The sequence below is a fragment of the Fukomys damarensis genome, unplaced genomic scaffold (genome assembly GCF_012274545.1).
Source record: "Fukomys damarensis isolate Sample0158 unplaced genomic scaffold, DMR_v1.0_HiC HiC_scaffold_12, whole genome shotgun sequence".
Lineage (NCBI taxonomy): Eukaryota > Metazoa > Chordata > Mammalia > Rodentia > Bathyergidae > Fukomys > Fukomys damarensis.
Window position 1 is genome coordinate 53,620,385 of NW_022900924.1, and position 17,981 is coordinate 53,638,365.

At 41.8% G+C, this 17,981-nt stretch overlaps 1 protein-coding gene across 7 annotated transcripts in view; it reads right to left on the minus strand.

Moving 5' to 3' along the window:
• Yeats2 (YEATS domain containing 2) overlaps window positions 1–17,968 on the minus strand; it is an 82,993-nt gene extending 65,025 nt beyond the window's left edge. The window contains exons 1-3 of one of the 7 annotated variants that reach the window (XM_010624282.2): window positions 17,800–17,968; window positions 14,605–14,725; window positions 461–576 (exon numbers count right to left, since the gene is read on the minus strand). In XM_010624282.2, coding sequence (XP_010622584.1) covers window positions 461–560 — 100 coding nt within the window. In that variant the 5' untranslated portion in view covers window positions 561–576; window positions 14,605–14,725; window positions 17,800–17,968. Of the gene's footprint in view, window positions 1–460; window positions 577–1,768; window positions 1,954–4,233; window positions 4,257–8,088; window positions 8,125–14,604; window positions 14,726–17,675; window positions 17,698–17,799 lie in introns of those variants that run through there. The other 6 variants (XM_010624280.2, XM_019207520.2, XM_010624285.3 and 3 more) reach the window with 6 other exon arrangements.
• Window positions 17,969–17,981: the final 13 nt, after the last annotated feature.

Below are 17,981 nucleotides of genomic sequence, written 5' to 3' on the forward strand. Positions count from 1 at the left end.
TGGCCCTATCACCGATATTCTTGCCAAAACTGCCGATGCATAGTGATGGTGGTGCATGCTCATAATCCCAGCTACATGGGAGGCTGAGAGAGAAGGATCTCGAGTTTGAGGTCAGCCTGGTAATGGAGTGAGATCCTGTCTCGTCACAAAACAACACAACAGAAATCGGGGGGGGGCGCAGGTGGGGATGTAGGCCAGTGGCAGAGTACTTACCTAGTGTGTGTTAGGCCCTGGGTTCATCCCTAGTACTGCACCGCTCATAATAGAACATCAGACAAGCCCACTATGAATGACATTCTACAAAACAACCAGCTGTGCCATTCAAATACTGAAGTCAAGAAAGACGGCCAGCCAGCCGGGCATGGTGGCATGTGAATGTAATCCCAGCAGTCAGGAGGCTGAGGCAGGAGGAAATTCATTCTATTTTCTATAAATCTTAAAGAGTGGAGGCAAATTCTACCTGAATTCTCAATTGCCTTATGCCGCTTATTTGGAAGGGCCACAGATACATCCTCGTAGTCGGGGTCGGTTTCTTTGATGGTTCGCTTGATGCCAGACATGACTTTCAGTTCTTCACTGAGAAGCAATAATAAATTAATTAATAAACACAATACAATACTAGCATCCATAAATGCATGTTTATGTACATAAGAGGGAGTTATATTACATAATACTGGCACTCAATGTTTATGTACATACAAGTTGAGTACCCCTTATTTGAAATGTCTGGGACCGATGTTTCAGACTTTGGAATGTCCACAGACATTTTAGGTATAAATTCCTGATCCAAATATCTGAAATCTGAAATTTTCTGAGCATCAGGTCGGCATTCAAAAGTTCCATTATCTGAAAGCCCTTCAGCTTTGGATTTTCAAGTTAGGGATCATCAACTATGTATAAATCCCCATTAGAGCCAAAAGAGCAAATTTAACTTCAAAAGTTTCCCCCAAAATTTTATCACCATAGTCATCTATTGAAAGCATGGGCTTTTGACAAATGGATAAAGAAGATGTGTTTTTTTAAAAATACAATGGAGTACTACTATGCCATAAAGGATGAGTGTGAGACATTTATAGCTAAATGGATGCACCTTGAGACCCTACTCAAGTGAAATAAATTGAACATATGCCTGAATACCACACTGTTTCTCTTGTGTGAGAAGCTAAAAGTGAAATCAAGGACTAAAATGTACAACAGCCACTGGGAAGTGGGAAGAAAATGTTCAAAGGAAAGGGGGAACAAGGGAAGGGGAAGGGGGAATGGAAAGAAGGGATAAGAAAAAAATTGAGGAAAAACAGAAACAAAGCTTTTGTACATAAAGGAGGAAGACGGGGGGGCGGATATATATCATATGCTGGTACAAACGCTCTCTGATGAATGTTACCATTATGTATATCTAAAGTGTATCAATACATGTTTTTCTAAAAAATAAAAGCTTGAGGTTCCCTTTCAACAGAACATCTTTTAGCAAGGTAGCACATTGCTCAGACTTTAAATGGAGCCTCACTTTCACAGAAGGACCACCTAAGAAAAGGAAAGAAACCAGACTTCAAGGAAAACATTTAAGAACACATAGTACAATAGAATTCACAATGCCTTAATAAGTGTATTACAAAACATGAGTGATACTAACTCAAAAGAAAATTTATTATATAAACCCTGTCTCTGTTCTTACACAGAGCCGACTACATAACAGATAATCAGTAAATAATATAACTATTATTAACCACTTCCTATTACTCATAATGAATGTAAACTATATACTTACTGTTATGGTTTAGATCTGAAATGTCCCCCTGAGGTCTCAGGTTTTCAGAGGTGGGGATTTGGAAGGTAGGTGGGTCATGGGGTGATAAGTAGATTAATTCACTGATGAGTTCACGGCTGAATGTGCTTTAAGAGGCGGGCCTGTTTTGAGGTGGTCACTAGGGGCGTGACCTGGAAGGGTGTATTCTTGTCCCTGGCTCCTCCCTTATGTTTCCTGGCTGCCATGGGTTGAGCAGTTTTCCTCCACCAGGCCTTTCTACCATGTCATTTCTGCCTTGGAACCAGAGAATTATGGACTGAACACTCTGAAATCATGAGCCAAAATAAACCTCTCCTGCTCTTAATTGTGGGTGGCAAGTATTTTGCCTCAGCAATGGGAAAGTGATGACTAATACATTTAATATTAAGCGACTTAACAAGTTTGAAATTTGATAAACAAAGCCTAAGAGCTAGACATGGTGGCACAGGCCTGTGATCCTAGGACTCAGGAGTTCGAGGCCAGTCTGGACTACGTAGTGAGTTCAGGGCCAGTCTGAACTGCAAAGTGAGACACCGTCTCAAAAAAAACAAAATAAAAAATAAAAAATAAATAAAAACCAGCTGGGGATTTAGCTCAGCGGTTCGGTGGCCTGCCTTGCAAGTGCAAGGACCCGAGTTCAATCCCCGGTACCAAAATAAATAAATAAATAAATAAATACCAACCCAACAACAACATGCTCACTTCAGCAGCACATATACCAACAACAACAACAAGGACTAGATGCACAAGTCTCTGAATAAAAGAACCCTGTACAAGGGCTAGGAATTTAGCTCAGTGGTGCCATGTCTGCCTTGAAAGTGCAGGGTCCTAAATTCGATCCCTGGTGGCGTGTGTGTGTGTGTATGTGTGTGTGTGAGGAAGACACCCCCGTACAAGTCTCTGAATAAAATCTTTAAGGTTCTCACCGTCTCAATATATTAGCCATTAACCATATGTGGCTATACAGAGAATTGTTGTATCACTGAAGAAAATTGTATTGGACGATGTCCCCTTCTAAACTGCGCCTGGCCTAACACAAATATTTTATAAGTCAGTTTACCAAATATTGTACAAACCAGCACTGTTTAAATATGAGTCACGGGGCTGGGGATTTAGCTCAATGGTCCTGCTGGCTGCCACGCAAGTGCAAGGACCTGAGTTCGATCCCCAGTACCAAAAAACAAAAAAAACAAAAAAAGAGTCAGGTACAGAAATTTAAATTTTCCAGAAACATTTTAAAAAGTAAAGAGAAATAGGTGAACTTAATTTTAATACATTTATCTAGCTAATATAGTCAAATCATCCCAACAATGTAATCAATATAAACAAAGGATCATCCTAACAAAGTAATCAATACAACAAATGAAGATTCTACATTATTCTATTTTTACTATTTTACTCCCTTCATGGGAAGCACTGGTCCACTGATGTGAAGATTAGAAAACCAGTTCAGGATGATTAAGCAAGCTGACTCCTACAAGTGCTGATCTATGACACAGAAGACTTGTAGAAGAGCTCCCTGATTACCAAATTCCTGTTCTACCACTGAGGGAGGAGAGCACGTATCCAGCCACGTATCCCAAAGGCAGAAAAACACAAAAGACACCTATTGAGGTAATAAATGCTTGAAAATTTGGATTCACTCAAAGGTAAAACAATTTCAAGTTCCCTCAGCTCTCAGTTTGCTTCTTTCACGAAGAACGGAGTTAAAGAACTGAGTCCATCTCAGAGAAATACTCAGTTGATTCAAGCAGGAGACTTGAAGACTATGTAATGATATACAGATAAATCCTGGATCTAAGACAACAGTAACTGTTACATTCCCCAACACCACTAAACCTAAAAAGATTCTCGAACTATGTAGTAGTTAAAAACGTCCTAAATCAAGCCACTTAATGTTTATTTATAACCATGAGTTATCAGCTATGATTTAGAATATAAATATTTTTAGACAAGCCTAGAATCTATTAGTACTTTTTTGGAGTTAAGATATTAATTTTCAAACATTCATACATACAGCAAGCCTACTGATCCCCCACTAGTACAGATACACATTTCATATTAGTAGGTGAGTAAATCCCATCCTTGTAAAGAGACTGAATAACCATGAATTTCTTTCAAAAAGAGATTATTTTGGTTCAGTGTTTATAGCTCCAATTTTCAATTAGTATTTGTTTTTAAAGTTTATAAAAAGGGAGGGTAAAGTCTCCCCCCCCCTTACAGTACTGGGAATTAAACCAAGGCCTTCACACTGAATTATAACCCTGCCCTTTTTAAATTTTGAGATGGGGTCTCACCAGTTGCCCAGGCAGAGCTCAAACTTGTGCTTTTCCTGCCTTGGCCTCCCACAGAGCTGGGATTACAGGCATACACCACCATGCCCAGCTGCAATCAGTTTTAGACAACCTGAGAAATTTTTGGATAGTTACACAATAACCTCAACACACCTCATTCCTCTTGTCTCCTTGCAGACTGGAGTTAAAAACTTCTGGGCATGATGGCACATGCCTGCAATCCGAGCACTCTAGGGAGACTGAAGCCAGCAGATTGTGCACGGTGGAGGCCAGCAGGGGATACACAGTGAGTTCAAGCCCAGCCTGAAATACACTGCGAGACTCTGTCTCAAAATAGAGACAAAATAAAAACCAAAATCAAACCAAACCAGCTTTGCTTCCTGGCCACCACGAGACAAGCAGCGTTCTCTACCCAGGCCCTTCCACCACGCCTTTTCCCGTCAGTCATGCAATGAAACTTCCTAACTGTGAGCCAAAAAACCTCTTCTTAAAACAAAAAACAAAAAAGCAAACCACCTCCTGCTAGTAGACAGATCCAGCATCAGAAGCCCAAGCATCTCAGATCTTCACACTCATTCCTGTGTTCTACCATCTCGAGTAGCTACCTGTATCCTGCAGTTCGCTAAGAACCTTACAAGATTATCTGTAAAGATGCATCCAAGCTGGCACCTTGAAAAAAACAGTATTTTGTTTTATTCTTAAGGGATAAAACGAAACTCTTCTGACTTCTGCTGTAAAACTGGGGGACTAGAAGAGGAAGAAAAGAAGAGTTTGGAAGGGAGGGTAGTAAGGAGAAAACCACCAATGCGTCAACTTGCACTGCCAAGTTAATTTACTTTTCACGTAATCATTGGAATAAAGCTTTTCTCGCCATCTTTGGGTGTACTAAGCTTTCCAGAAACGTGCATAAGGAAGGCTTAGCTCTTTCTGAGCATTTGTTAGTTAACTCAGGTCAGCTTCTGTCCCGCGAGAACAATACTAACATATGCACACGTCCCACTCAGTAAACGCTGGCCAGCCAGGCACACCTGCAGGTGCTCTCCTTGGAATGTTGACAGTGATGGTGGGAATGCGGGACAAGTGGCCAGAGACAGTATTAGGTTTGGATTCTTCTTGCCCGGCTTAGATTTATGAAAAGGACACATGAGCAGTTGTTAGAGATTTCAGTTCCACTATGAAACAAAATGTCCTACAATAATTCTCTTTATGTTTTGATCTATGGAAACTGAAAAGACTACTTAGAGGTAATGTGAACTCTAAACAAAATTTGTTACTCCTTAACTGTGAGAATGGATTTTCTCTATACTACGAGACCAAAAACAAATACAGAAATAAATGAAATGCTGGAATGAAAATAAATTACAACTGTAAATTACTCCAATTTAAAATCTGTATTTTGGGGCCGGGGACTTAGCTCAGTGGTCCCGCCGCCTGCCTCCCAAGAGCAAGGGCCTGAGTTCAATCACCGATACCAAAACAAAACAAAAAACAAAAAATAAAAAATAAAATCTGTATCTCATGATTAAAAAGCAAGGCTGTCAATTTAAACTTAGAAAGTAAATGTTTCTATCGCATAGCCAAAAGAAGTAAACAATACCTTACAGAAGTAAATACCACCATTATAACTTATCATACCACTCAAATAATGTATGTGAGTCTGAGTTTCTGACCAAAGTTAAAGACTACTAAGCAGGGTCAGGCCTGGATAGTACTTGGATTGGAGACCACCTGGGAATACCGGTGCTGTAGGCTTTATCTCATCTGATCTTGGAAGCAAAGTTCAAGATGAAAATCACTTTTAAAAACCTTTTTAAGTTTCTACAGTATCAAATAAACTGGGAGAAAAGTAACTTTAAAAAGAAAACTGTGTAACTTAAAAACAAGCTCCTGAAAATTCAGTTCTTTTTTTATTATTCATTAAGTTTATTGGTACATTTTAGGTATACAGTATGATGCCATTCATCATTGGAAATGTGTACCTTTACATGATGTATCTTGGTTCTTATTTTTTTCCCCATTCCCCTGCTTGCCCTCCCTCAACCCCTACTCCTGCAAATTCTTATTAAAAGGTTTTAGTTTTCCCTTCAGGGAAGATCTAGAACCCTAGAGCCCTATCGTTCTGTTTTACTGACACATTTTACAGGATAATGGACAATTCTTGAGGGGGAAGAAACAAAATCTGATACACAAGTCACCCTAAAGATTTGCCCTACACTAAATACGACAGCTTCTCGATTAAGTCCAAGCTCCTCACTCAGGGCATGGGAACCTCAGGGGACCCTTTGAACTCTGGGCTCACTCCACACTTCCCATCTGGTTTACCAGGGGAGAGGAGGGAACAACCATTTTCCATCTGCTTCCACAGACATTCCTAAAGTGCCACCAAGGATTTCATAGTTCTCTGGCTCTGTCCTTTCTATATTCTTCACTTCAGAGTATTTTCTCTCTGTGAGCACAACCCCTGTTTTTATTAAATATTTTATGCAAGAATCTATAGTCCAGTCTCCACTAGCCAAGGAGATGTTTCAAAAATGTCTACAAAAACCTCAGAGAAGAGAATGGAAGACTCTGGCACACCCAATAAGCCCTCAAGTATTGACAACAGGGATGGGCCTCAAAATCCTGACTCCCAGTGTATACACATTAAAGATGTTAGCTCTTGACGGGCGTGGTGGCGCACGCACTTGGTGATCCCAGCACTTGGGAGGATGAGGCAGGAGGAGAGGATCGCTGTGAGTTCAAGACCAGCCTGGGCTACATAATGAGTTCCAGGTCAGTCTCAACTACATAGTGAGACCCTGTCTCAAAAAACAAACAAACCAAACAAAGCCATTAGCTCTTAAAAATCAGCATGGTAAGCAAAAGAGACAGGAACAAGAGTGTACTCTAGGGGCTGGGGCATGGCTCGGGTTGGAGCGCTTGCCTTACACACTTGCAAGGCCCTGGCTCCACTCTCCTGCGCCACCCAAAGACCAGAAATCCAGGGTATTCCTGGAGTGACTCCATGTGAAGTCCTAGAGCCAGTAAATTGAATGAGAACTGTACTTAAAGGTGTTGGTAGTGACTGACTGGGAGGAGCAATGAAAGCTCTTTCTGGGATGACAGATGCTCTACATCTTAATTACGGTATAAATTACACAGACATACGCAGTCATAAAAACTCATCCAAGTGTACACCTAAACCATGTGTGTTTTACTGGATTGAAACTATAGCTCAATATAGAAAGGGACTATAAAAATATTTTTGTGATCACGCATCACCTGGCTGACCCTTCCGACTGCTCCCCGAAACACGCAGGGCAGAGCTACATCACCAGCGTGACCAACAAGACCTTCCATCCCTGGGCCCTGCTCCTCTCCACTTCTCATCCTAAGACCCAGACACACTGGACTCCTTTCTTTCTGCTCCCCAAACGCCATCTCAGTTTTTCCATAGAGCTTTTAGCACATAGTTTCTTCCTCCTGGAATGCTCACCCTGTAGATTAGCACGATCAGTCTGCAGCCCAAACCCACGTAAGCAGAGGTCTTCCCACTGTCCCGTCCCCCACTGCTCTCCCCGAGAGTCCCCTCCAAAGTTCCTGGAAATAATAAACTACTGAGTAAGCAAATGAAGGCTTATCTACTACACCTGCCTACACACAAATACCCACAGGGAACACAACCACTAGCTTACAGCAGCTTTTGTCATTCCTCTCAGAATACTTGCTGATCTATTTTTTTTGTTTTTGGTACTGGGGATTGAACTCCAGGTTTTGCACTTGTGAGGCAGGAGCTGGGAGTATGGAGCTAAATCCCCAGCTCACTTGCTAATCTATTTGTTGATAGCTCTACACCTTCAAAGCACTATAGCTTAATGTTCAAACAAGGGCCTGAGTTTGATTCCTGGTACCCACAACAAACAAACAAAAAAACCAAAAAATAGCAGGCGTGGCAATTTAATACCAAAATAACATGATAATGGTTATACTATGATTAAAAGACAAATAGCCAGACATGATGGCACACACCTGTAATCCCAGCACTCGGGAGGCTGAGGCAGGAGGATCACTGTGAATTCAAGGCCAGCTTGGGTTATACAGTGAGACCTTGTCTAAAAAAGATAAATAAGAAAAACTTAAAAATAATAAAAGATACAGACTGGACAAAGACTAAATCCTACAATGCGAGGGGGAACACAGAAGAAAGGAGACTTGCACTGCACATGTCTCATGTTGGGCCTTGATGGACATTTTAATGCAACTGATCCAGTTACCCAAATAGAGTGTATATAAGCCTTTCGTGAAGAGCAGCAATTCTTATCCCGACACCATCCAATTTTCCCAAGACTGTATAATGTGCACTCTCTGAATATATATCTCTTTTAATATTAGCCTGACAAAAGCTTTGTCAAAATAATAAAAATTATCTCAATGCCAATTTAAATTTTCCACTTGGGGATTGCTCATAGGACTGTCATCTTCCACTGACACAAAACAAATACATCTAAGTTTCTACCCCAAATCACACTATCTCACAATACAAACGATCTGAAGTAAACTACTATAGGAAAGATTCAGACCAAGGGAAATCATCGAGAGAATAGATTGTGTTCTGATTTTTATTAGTACTAGTACTGACAAAAACTCTGGGTCTTATACACAAAACCTTTGGAGCATGTTCTCAATTGTTGGCCAGTATGATCACTGATCAAGCCACCTGGTATGGATAAAGACCAGATCTCTGAAAAACAATCAGCATTTTCAAAGTCAGAATGATGGGAAGCTAAGTCTGGTCACTGGCATCAAAGTTGTAAGAGTCTAACTGAACTAGAGCGACTCCATGTTGACCAGCAAATGACCTAGAGACTGTTGCTCCCCCCATCCCTTATAGGATAACTAATGATCAATTGTGAATTGTTAGGTAACTGCTTAGAAGTAGCTGGGAAACTAAATGGAAACTGTAGTGAACACAGAGACCCAACATCAATCACGCCACTCCTTACTTGCCCATAGTTGAATGTTCTGAACATCATAATCTAAGTTGTAAATGGAACAATGGATAATCAATCTGCTGATCATTAGTACGTAACGGTCGAGTACATGCTTGATGACCATCAGTTCAGATCAGCGGATTCTTTGCCTTTGTCCCCTTCCTGTAAATTTCGAGTGTAAACCCCCTCCATAGCCATATATAAAATGGCCTCTGTTTCTGAGCTAGCTGCCTCTCTGAGCTGCTTGGCTCTGGGAGTGCCGTCTGGCCAGACTAATAAAGGTCTATCGGCCAACCTGCCTGGTGTGTTCCTTCCTGGGTGACTCTCGCTGTCCGACAAGCTCCTGGAGCCTCGCTGAGCTTTTGGGCCCAGCATCGTGGAGGCCTCTTGGCTGTTCACGCTCCAAGAGTAAAAGTGAGACTTTAAGTCTTACAAAGTGACATGGGCCTTTCCTAGTTGTCACACAGAGTTGAGCAAAATGGGAAAGCTAGACAACTGAGCTTTAAAAAAAAATGGCTTAATTACATAAGAATTATATATTTTCAGGTTAAAAAAAATACCCACTTTCCTATGATAAGTAAAATTGTTTATGATTGATTCGTTAGCCAGGCGTGGTGGCGCACGCCTGTAATCCCAGCACTCAGGAGGATCGCTGTGAGTTCGAGATCAGTCTTGGCTACATAGTGAGTTCCAGGTCAGTCTCGACTATGTAGTGAGATCCTGCCTCAAACAAACAAACAAACAAAACAACAAAAGATTGATTCGTTAATAAGGTCAGATTGAGGAATTACTCAACCAGTCCAGTCTCCAACCTTGCAAACTAGCATGTACAAGAGTTTAGGATGAAGTTATTCTAAATCATCCACTGTTTCTATCCCTTAATGCAACAAACGAAGAGCTGAATTTAGCTAAGTTTTACCATTTCTTTATCCTACCCGTTCAACATTTTAATGGAAGAGTGAGCTACATGGGACATTTAAGGGGTCTAAGATATTTAAGATAGCAGCCCCACACACCTGTAAATCCCAGCCACTGAGCTACTGAGGACAGGCAGAAGGATTTCAAGTTTGAGGCCAGCTTGGGCCATTTAGCAAGACCTTGTCTCAAAATAAAAAGAGCTGCAAGTAGCTCAGTGGTACAGCCTTCCAGGGCTCAATCTCTATTACAACCATAAGCAAATAAATAGAAACAGTCTTAATTATGTAAAGAGGCCATATAACTTAGTGATTTCCTTTAAGTCACTTTCAGACAAAGATCATTAGAATTGTCTGAAATGATGATTCTGACTTATACGACATTCTTCTGTTTCAGTTGTGAAGCCATAAAAGTTTTCTCTCCAGCAGAGGAAACAAAACTTATCTGCAAAGCCAGGTTGGAAAGGAAAGAATATTTAAAATTTACATTTTAAACATCAAGAATGTCAAACTGCCATACAGTCACGGAGAATACATAAACTGAGATAAATTTTGTGCATTTCATTAAGTAGGAACTTTTTGCTGGTGCTTCAAACTATATAAAATCTATGGGAGGGCTGGGATGTAGCTCAGTGGCACTACACCTGCACCTGCAAGGTCCTGAGTTCGATCCCCAGTAAGGGGGTGGAGGGGATGGGATGTATCTCTGGGGATACATTTCATGTCTTTTTATCAGGAGCTGAGGTTCCAAAGGGGAAACAAGCATCTTAAAACATAAAACATTTTTCTTTTTAAAGAATAATACTTTATTGAATATGTTTCATTCACAGAAAAATAAGCTTCATAAAACATTCTTAACAGAACTGCTTTTTCTTTAGACCAATGATGCATAATGTAGAAAATTCACCCACCTACAAAAATCCACCTGGTGAATTTTCTAGTGGCAGATGTGGGGATGGTTTCAAGACCTAGGTAAATTCTGGGGCTTAGCGTGTAGCTCAGTGGGACAGTGTGCACTCAGCATATGCAAGGACCTGAGTTCAATCCCCAGCACCAAAACGAAGGGTTTGTTTTTCATTTATATTGTAAAATGGTAAAACTTATATTATGTGACTTACAGCTCAAGAAAGCCATTACATGTATACATTTTTTAAAAAGACAAACTAGGTATATGTTAACTTATACACAAATCTACCTATAGTTATGACTTCTCACCCAAGTACGTGTTTATCCTTGCTGGGGGGCAGGGCAGTTAGCAGTTAGGACACCGACATTAGGGAAACCAACGTGTGCACGTGTGTAGGGGGGGTGTTATCACTTTCTAATCTTAATAGGAAATGTTTCATGTATTCAACAAAGTATAAAATGATCAGTTGGGGGAACAGAGAGTCCAAAGGATTCATAATTTTCTACTTCTTAAAACTAGGCAGCAGCTAAAAGTAGCTACTTGCTCTCTTATTACTATTACTTAAAACATTTATTACATGTGTTCTTTAGTATAATAAAACTTAAAAATTTAAAAATTATAGCACATTCACACTATGGAACAAATCAGTCTTTCTATAATGGGACATAAGCAATACAAAAAAAAAAAATCACCTATGATGTAAAACTGCCTAGTAAGAACCGCCGGGTGGGGTGCGGCAATAAAAACATAAAATTTAAAAAAGAACCATACAGGTTGGGGATTTAGCTCAGTGGTTCGGTGGCCTGCCTTGCAAGCCCAAGGACCCGAGTTCAATCCCCAGTACCAAAAAAAAAAAAAAAAAAAAAAAGAACCACACAGTTTATAAGAAAAGTATGGTTTTGGCACAACACTGAAAAACTCCCATTGGTGACATAAAAAGGTAATGTTAAGAAACACAAATACCCTAACAAATATGCCACCTTACCTAAGGAAGCGGGCACTGGAAGGGCACAGCCTGTGATTTCTGCAGCCTGTGAAGGGAGTGCAGAGTACACAGCAAGCCCTACCAGATGTGGGCAGGCAAGACTCACCACAAATGTTTTAGCTGTGGATCTGAGCCGTTTATGCATTTAACAGGTTGTAGTTTTCTGCCTTCCCTAGTATTCCTAGCAAATGAAATCATGTGTAAAAAAATTTTAAATTCACATTCTGCTCAGATAGTTCCCAAATGTATGTCAACTGCTTGGAAACAAACTTGTGCTTTCTTATGGCAAAACTGCCTGTTTTGCTCTAAGACTGTAATGTAGTAATTAAAAAGAATGTGCTGGGGCAGGGGACGCAGTTCAGTTCGCTGGCACAGATCCTGAGTTCAATCCCGTGTACGGAAGGGAGGTGGGAGCTGGGGTGTTGACATGGAAATACCTCTAAAATAAATCGAAAGTTAAAACATGAAGGTGCAGAAGAGTGTGTATGTTTTGACTCCTTCTGTATACAATATGGGTGAGTGAAGAGGGAAAAAAAATTGCTAGTGTATGCTCTTTTAGGCTTTTTGGGGAAGGAAAGTCAAAATGATTAGTAAGAGTTGCTTCTAGGTAGTGGATCTGAATTTTAATTTTATTCCTGACTACTGTGTTTGAGTTTTCTAACTATATGTATTGGTATTGTGGTGAGCAAAATGAACAAAAAGACTAATGTGGGAGATGGATTAGAGGTGTCTATATATGTTCTATCTTTAAAAAAATAAACAACTATAGAGAATGTGAACAACTAGAACTCTCATGAATTGGCTGGTGGGAATGTAAAATAGTATAACCACTTTGCAAAACAATTTGGCAGTTTCTTATAAAAACTATCACAGGACCCAGCCACTCCATTCCAAGCAATTACCAAGATAAATAAAAGTCCGTACACAAACCTGTTCACAGAAGTTTAACAGCCAAAAGCTGGAAACACTAACTGGGAGCCTGAAGTAGGGAGATGACTTAAACCTAGGAGTCTGAGACCAGTCTGGGCAGCATAGTGAGACCACTCCCACACCCCCAAAAAGCCAGGCAAAGTGGTACAAGTCAGTAATCTCAGCAGTCAGGAGGCTGAGGCAGGAGAATTGCAAACGCGTGACCACCTGGGCTACGTAGTGAGTTCAAGGTTGGCCTGACTATGTACTGAGACACTGTCTCAATAACCAAAAGGAACGAAGGAAGAGAGCAAGGGGGGAGCGGGGAGGATATAGCTGTGGTGTGGAGTCAGGGTTGGGGATGCTGGCCAGTGGCAGACGATATTCTCAGTTTAGCAAGCACCAGGCTCTGGGTTCGATCCCCAGCACCTATCTCTCCTCCTCTCCACTCCTCCCACACGTAAGAATCGATCCAAATGTCCACTCACAGATTAAATAATTAAACTGCCATGTATTCATACAATGAAATAGCATCCATCAGTAACAAGGAATACATTACTGATAAATGCAATAACAGGAATTAATCTCAAAATGATTGAGTGAAAGAAGCCAGTTTAAAAAAAAACAACTACATGCTCCACAACTCCATTTACACAGAATGCTAGTAGTCTGTGTGACAGGAAGCTGCCAGTGGTTGCTTGGGTAAGGAGGAAGAACAGGAGGGCAGAGTGCACAGGGACCTCTGGGGATGGTGGGGACGTTTTCTTTATCCTGACTGGCTGATGGTTTCATAGGTGTGAAAATTGTGCAGCCTTGCGGAAGTCTGGCAGGTCCTCAAAAGGCTAAACACATAATTACTCCCAGACGCATACCCAAGAGAAAGGAAAACGTACGTCCATGCAAAAACCTGGGGATATTTACACAGAATCCAGCATTATTTATAATAGCACAAAAGTGGCAACAACCCCAGTGCCCATCTGCTGAGCACTGGATAAGGATGGCGGTACATTCCTGGGATGGAACACTGCCAAGCAAGAGAAGTCCCGAATCACACCGCAACATGGGAGGACACTGAAAATGCTGTGCCAAGTCAGACAAGGCCCACGCCGTAGAAATGTGTAGAAACTGGCAAATCCAGATACAGAAAGTGGGTGCCAGGAGAGGGGAGAGCTGAGGCTGCCGACAGGCTTCCTCTTTTTATTATGACAGAAATGTCACGGAATCAGGTAACAGTGATGGTTGTGCAGCCTCACCAATATACTACAAACCTCTGAAAACTAATGTACTTGTTTTGGTGGTAGTACTGAGGACTGAACTCATGGACTTTGAACTGAGCCACATATATATCTAGATATATAGAGATATATCTAGATATATATGCATTTTTAAAAATATGAATACATATTTTTAGTTTTTTTTAAATTTTGAGACAGGGTCTCTCACTAAGATGTCCAGGCTGAGATCCTCTTGCCTCAGCTTCCCAGCATGACTGGATTACAGGCATGCATCACCACACCTGGCTACAATCATACACTTTAAAACAATTATGTGAGTATTTCAATTTTTTAAAAAATAGACCCATCCTCTCAAAGACATTTATTAAAAAAACAAAATACAGGGCTGGGGATTTAGCTCAGTGGTTCCACTGCCTGCCTCGCAAGTGCAAGGACCCGAGTTTGATCCCAGTACCAAAAAACAAACAAACAAAAAACAAAACAGTGTATTTATAACTGTGAATAAAGCTGCAGTCCTCCCTCCCCTGCACAGCCTTCTTTGCCACCACACAACCGCGCTCCCTCCACAGCTCACAGTCTTCAGACAGGGCTAACCCTCTCTTACCTAGTTGTTACCTCCACAGGTCTGCAGTCATCAAAGGGCCCCAGCCCAAACGTTTCACAGTGACATTCCAATGGGTTCCAATTTCAACTCCACCTTCTCCACTCACCAAACACTCTTCATCCTTCCAAGGTCAAATTAAATTTCAACTCATCCATTCAGTGAAATCTAGCTTTCAAAAACTTTTTCTTAGCCGGGCGTGGTGGCGCACACCCATAATCTGGAGGCTGAGGCAGGAGGGTCCAAGTGAGTTCAAAACCAGCCCAGGCTACATAGTGAGTTCTAGGGCAGTCTCAACTACATAGTGAGACCCTGTCTCAAAAAATAACAACAACAAACTTTTTCTTATACAGAACATAATATAGAAAAGATCTGCTACACGATTTTTTTTATAAAAGAAAAGCTCTACCTCCCCTTTCCCTTCCAATGGGTAACAGTGTAGCAAATAGACTGAAAGAAAGGCAGGAGTAAAGGCAGGAAGCCCAAACCACTGTGGTGGTGCACACCTGTGACCTCAGCACTCGGGAGGCTGAGGCAGGAGGATCACTGAAAGTTCAGGGTCAGCATGGGTTACATAGTGAGTTACTACAGTTCAAGGCTAGCCTGAACCACATATCAAGACCCTGTCTCAAAAACAAGAAACAGGAAGATGAGGGCCAACTTAAGGAAGTGAAGATAAAGAGTCAAATAAAAATCTACAGTTGAATGAGAAGAGAGAAGGATCATCAAGTACTTCTGAGAACCAGTAGTCTCAAGACAGGGCAACCCACATCAGATATGAACTGTACTCACAGACTTGCAACTTAAATATTAGTTCCTCCTCTACACATTTTATAATAAAAAATAGTTCAGAGCAAACTGTAGTGCATCCATTGAATAAATAGGAATTTAAAAACAACGAAAAACATATGAGGAAAGTTCTGCATAATGTCGAGCTGCAGATTTTAAATATCTTAAGAACTCTGGACAATCAGAGAACAACAAAAAGATGGGCTTAGAGAGCAAGAACAGAAATTCACAAATGCCCTATAAATGCGAGCAAGATGCTCAAACATACCCGTAACCGAGGAATAACACAAACCATTTTTCATGTAACACATTTAGTTTTGGGAAAGATAAAAATAAGGTATCTTGAAGGGCACTTACCCCTAATTTCTTTACATCACAACCACATTCAACTACTCCACTTCCGGCCTCCGAGACTCTAACCCGTGGGTAGTAACGCTAATGACTGAAAGCAGTCACCTCCATGTTGCTAGATCCGTGTGTGAGTGTGTGTGTGGTGTGTGGCATTGGGGGTAAACGCAGGGCCTCGCACAGGCTAGGCAAGCACTCTACCTCCGTGACATATCCCCCAGCCCCCAAACGACAACTTCCGCAACATTTCAGAAGCACTGGTAAGGGGACTGATTCTCCCAGAAAGAAGATGCTGCTTTTCCCATACTTTCCTCATCTTTTATCTACTGGTCCTAGAAGTATTTGAGTTCAAGACCCGTTTGCTTCTCTCTCTACACACGTTCCCTAAGTGACCTTCACCTTCTCATACTTTTTTGGTACCGGGATCGAACTCGCCTCCTTGCGCTTTCGAGGCAGGCGGTGGAACCACTGAGTTAAATCCCGGGCCCTTCCCATACTTCTGAATTCATCACACACTGACCATTCCCAAATACTTAACTCTAGTCTCTCTCCCCAAGTTCCAGGGCTGCACATCTGACCGCTTCCTCAACACCCTGATTTTATAAGTAACATGCATCTAAAATTTAATGCACCCAAAATAAAACTCACGATTTTCTCACCAGATTTTTCTCCCTTTCTTCAGCAAATGGCACCACCATCTATCTCCTCCGTTGCTCAAAACAAAAATTAAAAAAGCAGATTCCTCTCTTTTCCCTGCCAATCCTTTTTTGAGACAGAGTCTCTCCATGTAGCTCAGGCTGGTCTTCAACTCACTACGTAGGCCACCCTAGCCTCAAACTCCAGTGATCCTCCTGCCTCATCCTCCCGGGGAGTGGGCCACCATGCCCGGCACCAATCCATTTCTTTTCTTTTCTCCTCATTGAGTTTATTGGTACATTTTAGGGATACAGTACAGTTTCATTCATTATTGGGATCTTGTACCTTTACACGACAGGTCTTGGTTCTCATTTTTTCCCCTTGACCCTGCCCTCCCTTCACCCCTCCTCCCCCTCCCCATTTACAAACACTTCATCTCCAATTTTTCATTTTCTCATGTATTGTTTTCTTTTCCCTTATTAGCTTTCCCCTACCCTTCCCACTTTCCCTACACCTTTAGCCCCTTTCTTCCTATTTCACATTGTCCATTATATCATTAGAACCTTATGCACCATTATAGCTTAATCACACCAGAGAAACTATTCGGTGTTTATACATGTGTGACTTATTTATTTCACTTAGGAGTATATCAATATGTATGCATTTTCCTATGAATGAATCAAATTTCTCATTCTTTATGGCTAATATTCCATTTTATAGAAAAACCACATCTTCGTGGCTGGGTGTGGCGGCGTACGCCTGTAATCCCAGCACTCGGGAGGCTGAGGCAGGAGGATCGCTGTGAGTTCGAGACCAGTCTGGGCTACATAGTGAGTTCCAGGTCCGTCTCAGCTACACAGTGAGACCCTGTCTCAAAAAACAAAAAACAAACAAACAAAAAATTCCACATCTTCTTTATCCAGTTTCCAACTGATGGGCAAATGGGCTGTTTCCAAGTTTTAGCTATTACAAACTGTGCCGCTATAAACATAGGTGCGCATATATCTCTGTGATACGATTCTTTTAATTCTTTTGGAAAGATACCCAGCAGAGGTCTTGTTAATTCTACCTCCAAAATACTTTTCGACCTTTTCCCTCTTCCCCATCTCCACCGCGGTGGGCCTAGGCCAAGGCACTGCGCTACCGCGGACAGCATCCTCAAGCATCTCCCCAGCGCCCTCTGGGACTGCTCCTCGAGCAGCAGGCGGATCCTGCGCCTCCCCTTCTCAAAACCTTGAAGGTTCCCCCCAGGGGCTCCCCAGAGGAGCTCGGCCCCTATCAATTCACCCACGCCTAATCACCTCTGGACAGCAAAGCTACTTTTTCTGGTTTTGCCTGTCTTCATTCTTAAACGTGTCTCCAATGAGGACTTGCTACCTATTAAGAAAGGAAACCGACACTGCTGAAAATTACTGACAGACATACCAACTCCTGCATGGCGTCTGTCACCTGTTAACGAGGGAGCAGGGTCAGGGCGGGTCAGGCGTCAGGAAACAGGCTTAGCTGATGCTCCGGCCGGAGCAAACGCACAGCAGATGCGTCTCGGCTGCGGGGCCGCCGCCGCGCGCTCCTCTGCCTCCCGCTCTGCCCGCCCCAGACGCCCACCG